General features: G+C 40.2%; 1 protein-coding gene across 1 annotated transcript in view; it reads right to left on the bottom strand.

Annotated features, from left to right (window-relative positions):
• Reln (reelin) overlaps positions 1 to 18,409 on the bottom strand; it is a 435,472-nt gene extending 417,063 nt beyond the window's left edge. Inside the window, exon 1 of the mRNA XM_048339842.1 lies at positions 18,178 to 18,409. Within this exon, the coding sequence (XP_048195799.1) occupies positions 18,178 to 18,409 (232 nt within the window). The remainder of the gene's footprint in view (positions 1 to 18,177) is intronic.
• Positions 18,410 to 20,391: the final 1,982 nt, after the last annotated feature.

Raw genomic sequence — 20,391 nt, 5'->3', positions numbered from 1 at the left:
ATTAGAGAAATAAAGAGAGAGAAAAAAGACTTAGATAAAATCACCATATAATTTGTTATTCAAACTATGACAGTTTATTGGTCCCTGAAAACAAAATGAACAGGGATGTCTGTGCAGTGGATGCTTTATGTAAGCAAGATAAGCAACATTAAGCACTAATGGCTCAAAGCTGTAATCCTAGCTACTCAGGAGGCTGAAATCTGAGGATCAAGGTTTAAAAAAACCAGTTGGGAAGACAAATCCCAGAGACTGTCATCTCCAATTAACTTGCAAAAATGTGGAAGTAAAGGCTCAATTCAGGCACTAGACTACCAGTATGAGCCAAAAAGCCAAGTGACAGTGAAAGTTCAAGCGCACGCATGGCAAGAAAGAAAGGGAAGAAAGAAAAGGAAAGAGAGAGAAAGAGAAGGAATGAAAGAAAGAGGGGGAAGAAGGGAGGGAGGAAGGAAGGAAAGAGAAGAATTCACACTAGAAAACTCAGTCTAGTGCTTTAAGACTAGAAATAAAGGATTGACATGAGGAAAATGATGAGAAGCCTGCTGTCATACTTAGATGAGAGGTAGCCATGGAAAGGGCAGATTCTGAGTATTATAATACATAGCTGACAGGACTTAGCAATAAATCAGATGCAAAAAGACTTGAGACTAAGCAATTACAGAAATGGATTTGAAAAACAGCGCCAGGGAGACTCAAGAAGGAGCTAGTATAGGAATATCAATGAAGACAGACAAGAAGCTGCCACAGACAGCCAAGGGGACAATAGGCAAGCAGGTAGGCAGGCAGTAAAACATGGTAGGCACAAGAGAGAGTTGTTTCCATAACATGGAGTTCATTTCACTTAGCATTATCTTATGCATTCATAAGGGCATAGATATTAGGCTCATGTGATCCTCTGCTATGACTAGCCTAAACCTGTGCTAATTATTCCCTATAAGGGAGGCCACTGAGTCCATGTTTATTTGGGTCTGGCTCACTTCACTTAGTATAATTTTTTCCAAGTCCTTCCATTTCCTTATGAATGGGGCAATTTATATCACTGTTTTAATTACTTTCAACATGCCATGTGAAACCATAGCTTCTATTGTTGATGATCCTCTTGTATCCCCTTCCTGTGGGTTTACCCATACTATCACTGTATCTTTTTTTTTTAATTTTTATTGTCAAACTGATGTACAGAGAGGTTAGTTTCATACGTTAGGCATTGGATACATTTCTTGTACTGTTTGTTGCCTCCTCCCTCATTCCCCCCTGCCCCCTCTCCCTTTCCCTTTCCCCCCCCATGAGTTGTTCAGTTCATTTACACCAAACAGTTTTGCAAGTATTGCCTTTGTAGTCGTTTGTTGTTTTTACCCCTGTGCTACGGTTTCACATGGCATGTTGAAAGTAGTTACAACAGTGATATAAGTCGTTTCCATAATATGGATTTCATTTCACTTAGCATCGTCTTATGTGTTCATAAGAGTATCACTATTGGGATCTTGTGATCCTCTGCTGTGACTTGCCTAAACCTTTACTAATTATTCCCTATGAGGGAGACCATAGAGTCCATGTTTCTTTGGGTCTGGCTCACTTCACTTAGTATAATTTTTTCCAAGTCCTTCCATTTCCTTACAAATGGGGCAATGTCATTCTTTCTGATAGAGGCATAAAATTCCATTGTGTATATGTACCACATTTTCCTGATCCATTCGTCTACTAAGGGGCATCTGGGTTGGTTCCATATTCTAGCTATGACAAGTTGGGCTGCGATGAACACTGTTGTGCTGGTGGCTTTATATCACTGTATCTTATCTGAGTATATTGGAAACTGTATATACTGGTATTAGAACTAGGGAAGTGAAAGGGAATATCAAAATCGAGAGACAAATGATAAAATGACAAACAACTCCAAAAGCAATACTTGCAAAACCATTTGGTGTAAACCAACTGAACAACTCATGAGGGGAGAGGGAAAGGGGGAGGGGGGAATGCGGGAGGAGGTAACAAACAGTACAAGAAATGTACCCAAGGCCTAACATATGAAACTGTAACCTCTCTGTACATCACTTTGACAATAAATAAGGGAAAAGAGAGAGAGAGTTGTTTTAGAGTCTCCAGTATAAGATGGTACTTAAAGCATCAGAATGGATGGCATCCTTAGGAAGAAAGGGTAGATGAAAAAATAAAAAGAAGAAAAGACCTAGTCCTGGGTACCTATGTTTAAAGTCAGAGAGAAGAGAGGAAAAGAAAGCAAAGGATTCTGAAAAGCAGCAGTCAGGGAGGTTGGAAGAAATGCAGAGAACACAACATCTCAGATGCCAGATGATCAAAGTGTGTCAGGGCAAGGGACTGATCCACTGTGACAAGTTCTGCTTTGGCCTAGTAAGCTGACTGAGAGAAACATTTTTGCATTTTCCTAGTGGCTACAGAGATAGTTTCTCAGATACTGAATGCAAACTCATGCACTCTCTCATTTACCTTTGATATTCCCTACAGGGTGATGAGTACAAGATTCTTGGTGGTCTGAAGTAAAGAAAAGCAGCCAGCATGCCTAAGAACCTAGACTCTTTACAGACAAGCACTACACTGGGAAACTGTGCAAATTAAGCACTACACTGGGAAACTGTGAGAAGAGAACCAGACATTTTCACACAACTATGAAATCAGGTCAATCAAATTCTAGGCTATACATGTATGCATGACAAGAAGACAATTCTGCCACAACGACATAGGCCACCAATATTTTGGTCCTTGAAATCTGAATGTAAAATTCAATGACACGCATGAGGGACAAGGCAACAAACAGTACAAGAAATGTATCCAATGCCCAACGTATGATACTGTAACCTCTCTGTACGTCAGTTTGATAATAAAAATTTGAGAAAAAAAAATTCAATGACACATGGCATGTTGAAAATAATAACAACAGTGATGTAACACTCTTTTCCATAACATGGAGTTCATTTCACTTAGCATCATCTTAGGTGTTCATAAGGACATAGCTATTGAGCTCTTGTGATCTTCTGCTATGACTAGCCTAAACTAGTACTAATTATTCCCCATGAAAGAAACCACAGAGTCCATGTTTCTTTGGGTCTGTCTCACCTCACTTAGTATAATTTTTTTCCAAGTCCTTCCATTTCCTTATGAATGGGGCAATGTCATTATTTCTAATAGAGGCATAAAATTCCATTGTGTATATGTACCACATTTTCCTGATCCACACTCATCTGCTGAGGGGCATCTGGGTTGGTTCCATATTTTAGCAATGACAAATTGTGCTGGGATGAACATTGTTGTGCTGGTGGCTTTAGTGTGTTCTTGCTTGTAATCTTTTGGGTAGATGCCCAAGTATGGGGTTGCTGGGTCATAGGGGAGCTCTATGTTTAACCTTCTGAGGAACCTCCATACTGCTTTCCAGAGTGGCTGAACAAGTTTACATTACCACCAACAATGTAGTAGAGTTCCCTTTTGGTCACATCCCCTCCAGCATTTGTTATTGTTAGTTTTCCTGATAATGGACATTCTTACTGGTGTAATCATTTCAACATGCCACGTGAAACCGTAGCTTTTTGTTGTTGTTCTTATTGTATCCCCTTCCTGTGGTTGTGCCCGTGCTATCACTGTATCTCATCTGAGTAACCAGGATACTATATATACTTGTATTAGAACTAGGGAAGGGAAAAGGAATATCAAAATTGAGAGATAAAGGATAAAAAGACAAATGACTCCAAAAGCAATACTTACAAAACCATTTAGTGTAAACCAACTGAACAACTCATGAGGGGAAGAGGGAAAGGGGGAGGGGGAAGGAGGGGAATGAGGGAGGAGGTAATAAGTTATTCAAGAAATGTACCCACTGCCTTACGTATGAACCTGTAACCCCTCTGTACATCACTTTGAAAATATCTAAATAATTTTTTTAAAAATTCAATGACACAGAAAAGAGTAGGCCAGGAAAAACATATCTTTACCAGTTGACCACTCCCTGATCCTTGAGACATTTCTAATTGTAATGTATAGATTTTCCTTCCAAATCTATCTACCGCTATTAACACCTTAAAGTCATTAGCCAGAGTTTATTTCTGTTGTAGACAACCATACCATGGCATACCTGTCCCTCCAACCTGTGCAGCCCCATAGTTGCTAACGGAGATCAAGACATATTACATTCATGAATTGCTTTGTTAAATGGCAACTCCTTTGTGCAACTTTTTTTTTTTTTTTTTGGCCAGTCCTGGACCTTGGACTCAGGGCCTGAGCACTGTCCCTGGCTTCTTCCCGCTCAAGGCTAGCACTCTGCCACACTTGAGCCACAGCGCCGCTTCTGGCCGTTTTCTGTATATGTGGTGCTGGGGAATCGAACCTAGGGCCTCGTGTATCCGAGGCAGGCACTCTTGCCACTAGGCTATATCCCCAGCCCTTTTGTGCAACTTCTTAAAGATAATAAAATATAGACTTAAAAAAACCTCCAAGAGGGCTGGGAATATGCTCTATGGCTAGAGTGCTTGCCTCATATACATGAAGCCCTGGGTTCGATTCCTCAGCACCACATATATAGAAAACAGCCAGAAGTGGCGCTGTGGCTCAAGTGGCAGCGTGCTAGCCCTGAGCAAAAAGAAGCCAGGGACAGTGCTCAGGCCCAGAGTCTGAGGCCCAGGACTGGCAAAAGAAAAAAAAACAACAAAAAAACTCCAAGAGCCAAACCAATATGATACTTGACTTTGCAACTTACTAGACTGTTAAATATGTTTCATGTATTTTTCAATGAGATTAAAATTCATATTCACATTAATTTTTTTCTATTTTTGCCATTTGAAGACTTCAAAATTCCCCAAAAAAATAAAAATAAAAGTTTGGAAGCCATCTGATTATGAATTGTTTTTTTCATAACATACCTTTTTCAGAAAATAGTTTCTTTCGTAACATTCCTTTTATTTTCTGAAAATATTTATCTTAAATAACTAAAGTTATGGACATCTTTTTGTAGTTTTTTTTTTGAGAATTCACTATCTATTTGTATATTTTAGGCAACACTGGGCTATACTTTCCCTGTCTCTCTCCGCTCTACTATGGCCTTTGAGATTTTTACATTTATACCAAGTAAACAATACCTACTAACTATAGTAACTAATAGTTAAACACTAGCTAATAGTTATCAGCTGTTACTATAGTGGCCATAGTAGTTAATCATTATTAACTGAACAATCATTATTAACTATAGTAACCATGTTAGACAATTCACCTCTTGAATTTATACCTTCTGTCTACCTCAAACTTTGTATCCTTTGAATGACATCTCCCCACCACACCTCAGCTACACCCTCTACCACCTCTGGTAACCACTATTATACTTTACTTATGAATTCTCTTTTTTTTAGGTTTCACATTTAAGTAAATAACAATAATATTGTGATATTTGTCTTTCTTGGCCTCACTGATCTCACTGAGCTTAATACTCCTCAGGTTTATCCATGTTGTCCAAAAAAGGCACAATGTTCTTCTTTTCAAGGCTGTATGGTATTCTTTTAATGGCTGTTTCCAACTAACCATGTATCTCATTCAAGATTTCTTATTCTTATATGTTTTCAGGGCTGCTTTCGGCTTCTTGTTGTGTTGTAGAAATACTTAGCTTAGGAATCACTGGTATAACTGGGACAGAATGAACTTGTATGAGCAGAAACCACTAAGAAGTGCAGATCAAATCAATGTGTATTATTTTTTTAACAACTGTGAAGTTTGAACTCTAGAGTATTTGCATTTGTTTCAATGAATACTGATAGAGGCTACCCCTAGGGTACTCATTAGTGAGACCAATTTAAAATCACTTATTACAACTTCCTGTAAGTGCTAAATATTCTATAATTTATTTGAAGTATCTGCCTCAGTTTCTGTTAACAGTCTAGCATAGACCATTTGTATTTGAGAGAAATATTCTTAAAATGCTAACACCTGCATCAGGCATGAGGTAAACAGTCCTATACTTTTTTACCTCATCTACCTTAAAGCTCATAGATTTACCCACATTACAACTTAGCACAGCTCATCACAGAGTGCTTGAAAGAGAAATGATTTTGTCAAGCCTGAGATAAAGGAAACATCTATCTATCTGTGTAACCTTTCCACAGTTTTATAAAGGCACTATGACATTTTACAAAGGTACTATCCAATGTTAAAATCCAATGAGGTAAATTTTCTTCCCTAGTAAAGGCCCTTCCTGCTCTCTACTGACAACCTCCACAGTCTCCAAATAAGAAGCTATTCCCCTTCATTTCGTTTCTCAGAGTTATTCAAAGGTAAGTAGATCTTAGCCTAGATCTGAGGCCAAACTGTGGGATAAACTGTAACAATGATAAAACAGGAAATATTCATATAGTATCAGAAGTATGAGGTAAGGGCAGACAGCATCCTGTCACTGGACACTAAGCCCTGCTGACTCTGCTGTTTCACTCCTCTCCTGTCTGAAATGAGTCTAGAGCTTAGCTGTGGACCCCATGGCATAAGTCCGCTGGGGATGTTTACCAGTTGCTCTTTTCTCTTCATTCAGATGAGCTCAACAGAAAGTGGTTTAAATGGAGGAGGCATGTGCATTACTGGGGTTTGATTTCAGATGGAGTGCAGGGAAGTTTTATTCCTAGGCTGGCCTTCAACTGTGATTCTCCAGACCTCAGCCTCCCAAATAGTGCTGATTACAGTTGTAAGCCACTGGAGGCCTAGCCAGAATTGACTTTTAAATATCTGTTCATGTAATAAGATACTACAAAGTCAAGTACAAAGCAAATGTGACTTCAGCGGTCTCGCTAGCACTGTATGAGAGGAATTTTGAGTAGTGAGCATGTCAGAGATTACAGGAAGCTCTGGGCTATCACCAAGGAACCCACTGTGTGCCACTTAATCAACTGCACAGGAATTTCTTAAAGAAACAAATATATTACAAGTAGATGATCTGAACCCACAATCTTTTCAAATGACTCTCTCCATCTAAATTTCTAATTCTTCTCTCATATTGAGGTCCTATTTAAGTTATATTAGAGAAGAACAGATTTACCATTTACCTTACAATCTTAATAAAACTGAAATGATCAAAATGTTAAAAATACATTTAAGCAAAATCTGAAAGTCATTTTTGTTTGTAATTTGTCAACATATCTCAAAGGCATGTTAACTATTCTAGGCCAATATATGGTGACTTTCTTGTGCTTTAGCTGTAACATCATAACTAATCAAAGAACTATGAACTTAGGAAATTCCAGCAATGTTTAACATGGACTTCTGGCTCATTTTACAATCTTTTTCCTCAGTAACAAAATTAGCTTTTACTCTTTCCACATTGTTGACATTACTTTGATTACTAATTACTTTCTCCTTTCCTGAAGTTAAAATCATTCCCCAAATTAAATGCATAAATCTGTTGCCAATTCTAGATCAAAATGGAATAAAAACTCCCAAATATTGGCTTTTTAAAATCTTAAGTGAAACACTTACTTCAATGTGACTCATTCTGTGCATTCATAACAGAAAGTCATAACTATATACTTCAAGAAAAGTTTGTGAGCATTCCACAAATTAAGTATGTAAGTCATTTAGTCCAGTGCCTGGCATATATTAATTTGGTTCTACTATTATTACAATTGTTAGAAATAATTACTCAGAAATACTTGAACTGTATTTTCTCAGATAGGATTGGTGTGTGGAATATGAATCCACTTTTTTGCATGCTGAGAAGCAATTTGTTTCCTTATATTCCTCCATCACAACACTGGACATAGAACAGCTTTTGTGGGATAAAAATGAGGAAGTGTTTGTGCAAGAGAAGGAAGTGGGTAAAGAATTGAAGCTATGATCATAAGACATCTCAACATTCATAACAATGGTAGAGTAAACTAAATAAAATATTGCATGTTCCCACAGGTACAGTTGGGATGTCTGTTTCCTTTGTCAATATGAAACAAACAAGAGAACTGACAAGCTTGGATCTGGTCCTAGAAGATGAGCCAGCCATAACAAACAAGGTTAAGGCTAGGGCAGAACTCACATTTGCAGGGATGTCACAAGTTTATGTGCTTTAAATGTCAACAGGATTTACATATGGTGACACTGCATTTTAGAGAGATAGGAGTGTGAGGAAATGAAAGTTCAGTGAAGGAAAGAAGAAAGCATAAATTCTCAGTATGTAGGAAACTATAAAAAATAGGCATAGGTTACCTTCTCAAAGTTAACAATGTACTATTCTTTGTAACCTGCAGAAATAGCTATACTTTAAGGAATAGTTGAAACATATTTCTTTAATATTGGGTATGAAACATCTTAGTTCCATTCAGGTTACCAAAAGCAATTTTATGTGTGGGTCAGATCAATTCAGAGCTTGATGCAAGAAGTATAACTGATCAAAAAGAGAAGGCTGGTATAGCTGCCTGAAGACTTAAATAAGGGCCCAGTTCCCTCTAAACTTCTGATCTATAATCTTTTGCATCATTATCTTCAAGGTCACAAGGTAACTAACTCTATCACCTCCTATCTATTAGAAATAGATAAGGTAAGTCAAAAGTGTTTTTAAAATCTCCTTTTCTACCTCATCTCATTGAATTATAAGGAGCTACAGAAAGCCTTAAATATGAGTATAGTTAACTGGACACAAAGTTGGTCTGAACAATATCAATAGGAATGAGACTTCTAAGCAGAGTCTGGTAGAACATTCCTGTAGCCCTAGCACTCAAAAAACTGAAGTAAGGAGATTATGACTTCCAGACAAGCCTGGTTTACATAGCAAGACTCTATATTAAAGCAAAATAAAACCAAAGTAAAAGGATGTTTGTGAATACAATCATTAATATATGTCTCAATAGGTGGTATCATGATGTCTTAGATGCAAAACAAACTTCTTTCAAAAGATGTCAACCAGATTATGACATGAGTTTCATGGAGGAAACTTATAAGTTGTAGGATATGTCATTAAGATCATCTAAACTTGTACTTTCCTATAATTTCATAGTTATTTATTTAAACATATCAATTTTGCAACAGTAGACAGACAGAATGTTCTAGTCAATCAACTACTTTTTCTGACTAGTATAATTTTTTTCTTCTAAATGAATTAGCCTTCCAGTTAACCACCTGGCCACTTCTGGACTTAAATTTCTCCAGTCTATCTTTTGATCTGGTCAACAATGGGTTCATTAACAAAGTCAGTCTGTCTCAATTTTAACTCCACTAAAGTAGTTTCATTTTAAATTTTTTACAGAGGGATGTAGAAACACTTAGAACATTTGACAAAATATATTAAACTGATTTCTATCTCTTAGCATCTTTCCAGACTACTGTCTAAACACACACACACACACACATAATTTTAGTTATTTTCCTAAACATCAACTAAAAAAGGTAATTTATGAACAAGAAAGTATTCAATGGAAATTTGTTAAATTAATCTGTATTTTTGGAACCAAAACTATAACAACTATTTCTAGCTACTCCAGAGGCTGAGATATGAGGATCAAAGTTCAAAGCTAGTCTTAGCAAGAAAGTCCTTGTGACTCTTAGCACCAATAAAGCCCCTCAAAGCTGGAAATGGAGCTGTGACTGAAGTGCTAGAGTACCAGAGTACAAAAAGCTCAAGGAAAGCTTGGCACCGGTGGTTCAGCACCTGTAATCCTAACCACTCAGGAAGCTGAGATCTGAGGATCACTGTTCAAAACCATCTGGGGCAGGAAAGTCTTTGACACTCTGATCTCCAATAAACTACTCAGAAAAAGCCAAAAGTGGTGCTGTGGCTCAAGTGGTAGAGCACTAGCTAGCCTTGAGCACAGAGAAGCTCAGTAACAGAGCCCTGGCACTGAGTTCAAGCCCCAGGACCAGGAAAAAAAACAAACACACAAACTATAACCGCTAATGCAAATATAATTTCAGGGAAGTCATATGTAAATTTTGGCCATGAAGCCTTTCCTCGTCATACATACTTAGTGATAAAAATGGATGTTTTCTAGATTTTTGACCCTTCTCCATATACCCAATTTGGAACTTCCAACTAAATTGCTATGTATCAACAAGGCACCAAAAGTACATTGAGTAAGTGGCTCTTATCTGAACATGCTTTCCTTATCTCAAGTAGGGTACTGTATCAAGTGGTGATAACTACTATCTACTAAAGACCTGTTGTGTCCCTAGCATTCTGTACATCTCCTGGTTTAAGAACTGTTAACTCCTAAGCAAAGGGTGGAGGAAGAGGGAACAGATTATACTAAGCAAAAGGAAAGAAGTGTACATATCACCTGACCTGGAAGAAATTATTTCATTGTTAATGTTCATACAGTTCATAAGCCTTGTAGACTAGAATAACAATGTCCATCATTGGGAATGCTAAAAAAATAAAAATGATGAGGGGGGAGGGTTGGGGTTGGGGAAGGGAATGTGGGATACAAAAGAGGAAGAGGGTAACAAGTGTAACAAGAAAAGTACCCACTACCTTAAGTATGTAAATGTAACCCCTCTATACATCATCTTGACAATAAAATTTTTAAAAAAAAGAACTGTTAACTCTGAAATATCATAGGACTACTCTTACATCAGAAATGAGAAAACAGGGTAGCAGGGATATACTTTGGGGATCCATCATTGTCTTTGCTTCTGATTCTGTAGTTTGATCACATACAAGACTGAGGAAAGCAGCTCACTCAGAGCTAAATGACCACAGACATGAACATTCTGATGAAATTTATAGTGGAGGAGCAAGGAAACATTTTTCTACTCAGAATAACTAACCCCAAATATTTGAAGGGACAAATTAAGGCCACACAAAGGTAAAACTGACATTTTAATATAGCATCATACAAGATTACATATCCATTTTAGTTACTGCAAATTGCCAATGACTATAGTCCATGATATAAATATAAAGAAATTTTTCACATAAGAAAGTATAGAAATATGAGCAGAGAACTGGCAAAAGGAAGTGTAAAGGGAAGAAAGAAAATGAGAAGTAAAAAAAAAAAAAACAGATTGCAAAGCAGGAAAAAGAAAGGTGGAGAAAAGCGGAAAGCAGAACCAGTGATATGGAATGGAAGAAAGAAGAGAGGATAGACAATGTGAAAATTGAGAGGAGAAAGAGAAATCAAAGAAAAGATCAGGCAAAGTCCAAAAGGAAGAGAGGAGAACAAACTAGGAAGAAAGAGAGTCACTAAGTAAAGCAGTCATTGTAAACCAGCATCACTCCTTCTCAGGGTTCTTGGTTTGTAGGCAACAGTCAACATGCATTAAATAAATAAAATAAAACAGTACTAGTTTAAACATTTGTCAGCTTTTCTATACTTTAATAAGTTCTTTAATCAGTAAAATTGTATTTTGTTTCCAAAATAAAGTGGTGTGTGTGTGTGACAGAGAGAGAGAGAGAGAGAGAGAGAGAGGTGAGGGGGGAGAATATCCTGGGGCTTGAATTCAGGGCCAGGACACTGTCCCAAGCTTCTTTGCTCAAGGCTAGCTCTCTACCACTTGAACCACAGCTCAACTTCTGGCTTTACTTATTCTGGTAGTTAACTGGAGATAAGAATCTCTTGGACTTTCCTGCCCAGGCTGGCTTCACACTGCAATCCTCAGATCTCAGCCACCTGAGTAGCTAAGATTACAGGCATGAGTCATTCACATCCTGCTAAAGTTTTTTTCTTTGCTTTTTAGGAAAACAAATTCATGATAAAGAAAAACTAAGGTTTTAGCGGAGAAGAACTATCTTATGCTTCAAATCAACATTTGTACTTTTATAGTGATTCCCTTACATACCTAATACTCAAAATATTTGCTAAAGTTAGGTCCTACTAGAAATAGAAAAAAAAAACATAAATGAAAAGATATGTATTGTTTTCAAGAAGCACACATATTTAAAGTAACTGCTTAACCAATAGAAACAGTATCCAATCCTTCAGGAGCTCTGCTTTCAATGAGCTGGTCTTGACAGGTAATCATAATGAAAATTAGCCTCTACACCCCCAAATTTTTTTCTATTACATGATTGACACTAAAAGGAGATCACTACATGGGAACATCCTGAGAGCAAGAATTATTTTTATAATACATCATCTCTGTATTTCAACCAGAAATACAGTATACATATAAATACATGTGTGTACATGTGCTATAAACATTTTCTGCTTAAAGTTGATGAGATTAAAATTTCATAATATGAAATTGGATCCAGGTACTTGTGGCTCATGCCTATAATTCTAGCTCAGGAGGCAGAGAGGGGAGATTGGGAAATCATGATTCTAAATCAGTCAGGGCAAAAAAAGTCACAAGGCCCCATCTCAATCTGTAACTTGGCAATGCAGTACACATCCATCATCCTACTTATGTGGGAAGCATAAACAGGAGGATCATAGTCTAGGCTGGCTAGGGCAAAAAGCAAGACTATAAAAAAAAAATAACCAAAGTAAAAGGGTTAGTAACACGGTTCAAGTAGCAGTGCCCTCCTAGCAAGCATGACGCCTTGACTTCAAACCATAATACTGCGGGGGGGGGGGGGGGGGGAATTAAATCTGATGAGATTGAAATTATATAACTTTTTTTTTTTTTTTTTTTGCCAGTCCTGGGCCTTTGACTCAGGGCCTAAGCACCATCCCTGGCTTCTTCCCGCTCAAGGCTAGCACTTTGCCACCTAAGCCACAGCGCCCCTTCTGGCCATTTTCCATATATGTGGTGCTGGAGAATCGAACCGAGAGCTTCATGTGTAGGAGGCAAGCACTCTTGCCACTAGGCCATATTCCCAGCCCCTATTTTCTAAATGAATATAAAATCAAGTAGAAGGACTACAGCAATGTTCTTGAAACAATTTAGATAAATGTACTTCCATTTTATGTGTATCAGTATTTGGATATACCACTTCTCTGTTGATAATGAATATGTCCATTTTAACCTAATGCACTCTTTCATTTTCCTCACTGATAGGGATGACCCATCTTTTCTATCTCTGTAAGGCATAAACAACCTTATATTTCTGTGAACATATATACAAGTCTTTTAAAATGTGAATGTTCTAAAAGTCCTGGTTGGTCAACTTACACTATTCAAATATAAGGGCTATTTGAAACAAAAGGGTTATATTTCATCAACTACTTGTGAAAATCAAAGTCATAATTAAGGTAATTGATTATAATTATTCTAAGTAACTCTTAAATTATCAGAAAAATACCCAATTAATATGCAACCTCTCCTAAATAATTGATATCAGAAGCAGATATCAGATTAAGCTGATATCAGATATCAGATTAAGCTGACCAGTTCTCAAGAGAATAAAAAAAGAGAACAGACGTTTAGATATAATCATTTGAAATAATTTATGAAAAATTTGTAAGTCAGTAATATTGACTTTAAAAAGTTAAAAATGTCCATCATGGCCAGGTGCCCATGGCTCACATCTATAATCTTAGCTACTTAGGACGCTGTGACCTGAGGATGATGGTCCAAAGCCAATCCAGAAAGGAAAATCCATGATACTTTTATCTCCAATAAACTACTCAGGAAAAGCCAGAAGTGGCACTGTGGCTCAAGTGGTAGAGCATTAACCTTAAGCTCAAAGAGGCTTAGGGACAGCGCCCAGGCCCTGGAGTTCAAGTTCCAGAACCACACACACACACACACACACACACACACACACACACACACACATATACACAAATATATATATATATATTTATATATCTCCATCATGTTATTTTGAAAAATAAAACATGAGCTAGAGGTATGATGCAGTGGAAGACCTCCTACCTAGCAAAGGAAGCCCTGAGTTCTAACTCTAGTACCTACTTACTCCTATCAAAAAGAAGAAGAAAATTATTGGAGCAAGCAAAAAAGTTCTACCAAAAAATCTGATGACTATAACAGTACAACTGTCCTATTTTATTCTTTAATGTTTTAATGAAAATTAAGGAAATAATTTAAAATAAAGATTTACAAAAATTATCAGGAGTTATTTAAGCAATGTGCACTATGAAGTAAGTTTCTACCTTAATGAGATGTTTTACATTATGATTCTAAAGATCTGATTTTTTTCACCCAAAATTAGAACTGAAACTCACAGAGAATATAAATTGCATGAGGCAAGATTTATATTATTTAAGCAACAGTCTGAACCTTATCAGTAAAATATGTTTGGAATAAATTGCATAGAGGAAGAATGAAATATGTAGCAAGTACAGCAAGATGTCTTTAAAGGCCCAATTTTCATAGTCGTATGTAAGGCGGATGCAGCTGCACTTATAAATTATATATGACAAACAGTTCTAACAGTTTAAATATGCTGATTCTAGAATCTAAGACATACATAAGCATACGTCTGGTTAACAGCATACTTTTACAACAACAAATTAATTTAATTCAAATAATAAGATCATTGCCTTGTAATAAATTAAATCTGAAGTATTTTATCAATAATGTCTGGCAGATATCATCCCTGTGTTTAAAAAGTCACTACATTGTACTTCCTTTGAACAGAGATCTTCACATAGCAACTTCAAGTAGTTACCTTGAGAACACATGTATCTACAACAGTAATATTGTCAATTGTTACAATAAAGTGCCTCCATTATACCTTTTTCAAGGTAAATGTTCAATTTTAGTGATAGGAAACTGATTCTACTGTCTTCCCAGTATCATTTTTTAAATAAATAAGTAGAAATTTAGAATGAAAGAGCTACCAATAATGATGAAGGATTTACAAAATACAATAGAATTCCCTTTTTAAGTGCATTACCTATCACCATTTCATTTTTTGCTCAAGAGAGAGGGGTTGTTCCCCTCCATCTCTCCCAGAAATTCAATTGATATTTCAGATTGTGTTTCTTACTGTTTATAAAATGCTTCCCCACTTTTTGCTGCTGTGTTAACAAGATTTCTAAGCCATTTATTCAGGCAAATGTCTCACCAAAAGTTCAAATATTGCGGCAGCCTCATTTACCTCTCTAAGTTTGGCTTCTATGAGCCATATTTTCCTAATGGCTAGCCTCATCTTTCTGATAGAGATTGAGTAAAACTAGTTTGTGAGTGAGCTATTTAACATGAACTCAGAGGTATCTAAAGGGATTTCTATCCCAAAATATATTACCTATTTTCTCAGTGATACCAAAGTTATTTTAAAGCAAAAATGGAGAAAAACAGCTTTCTCAAGTACTAAGTAAATAAAACAATGGGAGAATTTTACAGTGACAAGCTACATTCACTACATATTGATGGAAGGAAAGTGAAAGGAATTGCAAACTAAAACAGAGGTTGTGAGAGAAGGGTGTAGACTTCAACTCAACCTTTAAATGTTTCACAGCATTGAGCTGGTCCCTAGGGGAAGGAGCAGTGAATTGCTGGGTGTGGCTAGGAAAAAGAAATGGCTACCTGGTTGGACCTCTAGCAAATTTCTACAAAAAAATTTAACCATATGGTAAGACTGTGTCTCACAAAAACAGTTCTAACCCTGAGGCATTTGTAATACAGCATACATATACTGTGATGTATTCAGGGAAAGATATAGTTCATTGTGCCTAACAATGCCACCAAAATCATCACATATAAGAGAGAGGAAAATGAGATCGGAGATATGAATGATACCATTTCATTATGAGAAGAAAGTCTATTACATGTAACCATGCAGTATTTATAGAGCTGCCAAAACTGCAAATAGGTAGATATACTACTACTTAATATGGGAATCCCGCCGATGATTCTCTATTGTATTACAGCCTTTGTTTTTGTCAAGGATTTTCAGTAGAAATCTTTAAGTAAATATGACAAAGGGACATATAATTTTGAACCACTCTTATGCTAAATTCATACAATCCAAGTGCCAAAGGGCAGTTGAATGATCAACAACAATGGTCTATGGTAGAGAAAAAAGCAAACAAACAAACAATCCTCACCACCAACAGCTCTTTCCCCAAACATCATTCATCCAAATGCTGGGCATGATGGAAATCAGATCTAAGACTCATTTTTCTCCTGACATAATGCTACATTAAAAAGACTGAAAGGATTCGAGGTAAATTCCCAAGCTAACATTCCGCAGATCTCTGAAGTACCCTTTGTGGCCACAATGACCTTCCCTTTCTCCATGTATTAAGATGAGCCAAACATAAACATATATTAGCTTAACTTTTCCTATTGGCAAGTCTGTTCTTACAGATCCTGTGTAATTAATTTGTAAAAGTAGTTTATCTAAAGTGTAAGGGAAATAAAGCATTTCATTATTAAATATTTGTCCTACCTGTAGAAGGAAAAACTCTCACTGTAGGCCTGTAGCTATAGTTCATTCAAAATTGAAATGCTGGTGAAACATATAACTGCAATTTTAAATCTGACATTATTCTCAAAGCTTACAACTTTACCTTTCAATTCATATAATAAATTCCTCTACCCCTTCCAAGAAGTGGGAATTGGAACCCTTGCCATTTCCAATTAGGGATATTATACTTGATTCATACCTTCTATCTTCATACTTTTTCAAGATTTAGGGATATGATTGCAGCTATCTAGGATTCTTTTGCCAACTTTAAAGAAAAAATACAAAGCATATTTTTGTATTTTATTAGATTTTCTTCCCAGACCATTTAAAGGAGTGGGAAGAAACTAAGGCTGTGTGTGTATCATCTATGGTCTTCTATCACATGACAGTCATGCCTCTTAGACCAGCCTCTGCTCATTGATCTACCTACTGACACTCACAATGACCAGGACTTTGCTAAGGGTCACCCCAAAGTGGAAGAAGGTCTCCACCAATCAGTCTTTGGATTCGGTCTGGGTTGTCATCATGTTGCCTGGTCTTTCCATGTCAAGATTCCCATAACCTCAGAAAATTGCCAGATGGTTCTTGGAAAGAGAGTGCAGTAAGCACTCCTGTTAAAGAAGGGACAGAAAATTAATTTTCCAAATTTAATTCTGAAATTCCACAGCCAAGGCTGCCATCATGCTATAAGAAAGGTGTAAAGGCACTGCTTTAAGCTTCTAGGATGCAATTGTTTAGGCTAGGTACTTTAGAGAAGGTATGAAGGTACTTTAAATTTTTTTTAAACTCTTTCTAAGGATTTTTGTAATGTTTATATGCATGTCTATCTGAAATACCAGCTCCTCAGAGGTTTGCTTCTGTCATGTCAACACCACCTGTTAGCCTATTAGAGATAGAAACCATGAAATGAGCTTACTAGACAATAGTTTCTACTTTGCAGTATGAAATTCTGTGGTAAAATTCTAATTAAATAATGCCTATCACTACTCAAAAGTGTCGTAGAAGTAAAACATTCAGAAAACATAATAGGAAAGTAGAAAACAGACTTTAATTTTTTTCCATTTACTCAACCTATACTCTAATACTAAATATATACATATATACTAAATAAAATAATATTTCTTGGAGCTATTTTTTCAATAGTAGTTAACCTTGATGAAGAGGGGCATGATCATGTTCCCTTTAGGAAGGATCCCCTTTTAATAAGAGCCCTGTAGTCCCTTCTTGAAAATTAAAGCTGTGCAGCTAAAAGACAAAATCATTAATAAACATCACAAAGACAGCAAGCTGCATGTTAAAAGTAAGAGTGGAGTGTGGGGTGGGGGGTGGGGGGGAAATCATCCAATACTAACATTTTAAAGGAGACTTTCAAGGAATAAAGAGCTGGGAGCGGCCCCGTTTGGCACTGAATGGAACGCCAGGGGCTGGCTCCTGGCTGGCCAGCAGCGGGAACTTTGCGGAGGGCAGGCGGGCGGCGCAGGGCGGCCAGGTACCAGGGCGCTTCAGTGGGTCACCAGCCGGTCCGCCGAGCCCAGCGACCCCCACGCCGCCACCCGGGGACCCACCAGGGAGTCCCTGGAGCAGGACAAAGGTCTGCTATCCGGGGAGGGGAGTTCGGAGAATAAGATGCGCGGGTTCGCTTAATGTGGTAGCTGTATGAACAGTTCGGGGAAAGACAACACAGCACCCAAGAATTCTCTGGCAATGGGCACCCAACACCCCTCATCTTGAGATGTGTTAGGGCCGTGTGCGTTGGGGATGGAGAGCAAACCCCAACTCACGACTCCATTCTCCACTAACTTTGTTTTTCCCCTCGCACACAGACAGCCGACAGAGTGCGAGGTTGGGGCCGGGGAGTGGGGGGGGGGTCATGGTTCTTGTTTAAATGGCCCCTTGGAAGAGGGGAAGAAGATGGCCAACCCGGGGCACCGAGATGCCGTGGTACCTACCATGGTATTCCTGTCCCGGTACGTAGAAGGTGGGGTTGCCCGCAATGTGCAGGGAAATGAGCACCTCGCCCTGCTCCCCATCCCCTTCCAGCTCCCCGTGGTGGGTGCACAGGAAAAAGAAGGGCGAGAAGCGGGGATAGTAGCCCGCCGTGGTGCGCGCCCTCAGCGTCGCCCCCAGCACCACGGCCAGGAGGAAAGTCCGCGGCGCCCAGCCCCGGCCGCCGCGCTCCATGCCGCCGCCGTGCGCCCCGCGCGCCGCGCTCGCATGCACTTGGGGGGCTCGCCGGGACGCCGGAGCCTCACGCCGAAGGAAGGTTCTCGAGAAGGCGGCGGATGGCTGCGGAGCGGCTTCGGGAGCGCAGTCCCGCGGGGGAAGTTCGCGGGAGACTCGCGCCTCCTCAAAGTTACTTTGGGTCACAGAAGCGCGGGGCCGGGCGGCTAGCGGGCGACTCCAGCGCGTCGCGTCCGCCGCCTCGGTACACCGCCGCCGTCTGTGCGCGACGCCCCTCGGCCAGGCCTGGGAAAGCGCCCGCCCCCCTCCACACCTTCTTAAAGCCCCGGGCGCCGGCTCCCCCCGCCCCCTCCCCGCCGCCGCCGCCGCCACACGTGTCCCGCCGCGCCCCCGCCCCGCGCGCGCCCGCCCCGCCCGCCGCACCTCGCGCCGCGCGGGCCCCCCGCACGCCTCCCGGGAGCCCCGGCCCCACGCCCAGCGAGCACCCGGAAGGGCAGGGAGGGGCGCTGTCGGGGCGCCGAGCCCGCGCGCCTGCGGGGAGCCAGGGAAAAGCCCCCGGGGGAAAGGAAAGCTCCGTCCCCGCCGTCCGAATGAGCGGAAGGGCCAGCCAGTGCCCCGCGCCCTCCGGTCCTTCCCGGGAAGACGCGCGAGGGAAAGAGCGCCGTGAAGGTGCCGGCGCGGGCGATGGTTCTTTGTCTTCACCGGCAGCGCCCCGCGCCTCTCGGGGCTCCCCGCTTAGCAGCCTCGGAGACCCGCATTTGTTTTGGGTATCCCACCTGCGGCCCCAGAACTGCTAAAAGACCTTCCCCGGCCCCCAGGATCCCTTCCCAGCCAGGCGTCGTGGCTCCCGGCCCGCTCGTCACCACAGCCACCCCGGTAGCCGGGTTGGAAATGGGATTAAGGGAAAGCAAAATTGGCAGCCTCGAGTGTGCCTGGAAATGGTGACTGGCTTTGCTTGGTGCGGGGACTTCGAGGCGGGCAGGCCAGGCGCGCTTGGTTACACTGTTCGCTTAGGCGTTGCTTACTGGGTTCCTCGGTATTTTAATTTTTTTTAATCCGTGCTTATTTCGTTGGTGACCAATGTCCCTGGAATGAGGAGAGAGGGAAGGGCATTCAGGGGAGCCGCCTGCAGCAGTGGTGATGAAGAGGGTGGTTTTTAACTGAGGGAGGCTGTTGGCGGGTGGAGGGAACCCAGAGATGAAGGAGCTGAGTTGTCAGGTTTTAATGCCTCGGCCTACCCACCCTGGCCTTGCCCAGATAAGCCCGCGTAGACAGAAATGAGAGTACAAAATGCAAGGGGTCTTCTCCTTCGCTGTGGGCAAGGGGAACCCTGTTCAAAAGTAGGGTCCAAGGAGAGACATTGATCACTTCCTTACTAAAGGAAGAGATGGTTTTTCTTCCTTGGGCCCAGGGGGGAGTTTATACAGGTAGAAAGACCCCACTCATATGCATATCACATGCGTATATATATCTCATGTATATAACATATAGAATGTATACAATATATTAACTAATTGTTTGCACTGTTATTGCGCTGAGTGCAGGCTAGAGACAGGTCTTTTTTTTTTTTTTTTTTTTGGCCAGTCGTGGGCCTTGGACTCAGGGCCTGAGCACAGTCCCTGGCTTCTTCCGGCTCAAGGCTAGCACTCTGCCACCTGAGCCACAGCGCCACTTCTGGCCGTTTTCTGTATATGTGGTGCTGGGGAATTGAACCTAGGGCCTCGTGTATCCGAGGCAGGCACTCTTGCCACTAGGCCATATCCCCAGCCCTAGAGACAGGTCTTTTACCACATTTAATTCTAACACTAGGCTGGGAATATGGCCTACTGGTAAAGTGCTCTCCTCGTATACATGAAGCCCTGGGTTCGATTCCTCAGTACCACATATATAGAAAAAGGCCAGAGGTGGCGCTGTGGCTCAAGTGGCAAAATGCTAGGGAAGAAGCCAGAGACAGTGCTCAGGCCCTGAGTTCAAGCCCCAGG

This window comes from Perognathus longimembris, chromosome 2, assembly GCF_023159225.1.
Source record: "Perognathus longimembris pacificus isolate PPM17 chromosome 2, ASM2315922v1, whole genome shotgun sequence".
NCBI lineage: Eukaryota > Metazoa > Chordata > Mammalia > Rodentia > Heteromyidae > Perognathus > Perognathus longimembris.
This window is presented reverse-complemented; position numbering and strand designations above follow the sequence as displayed.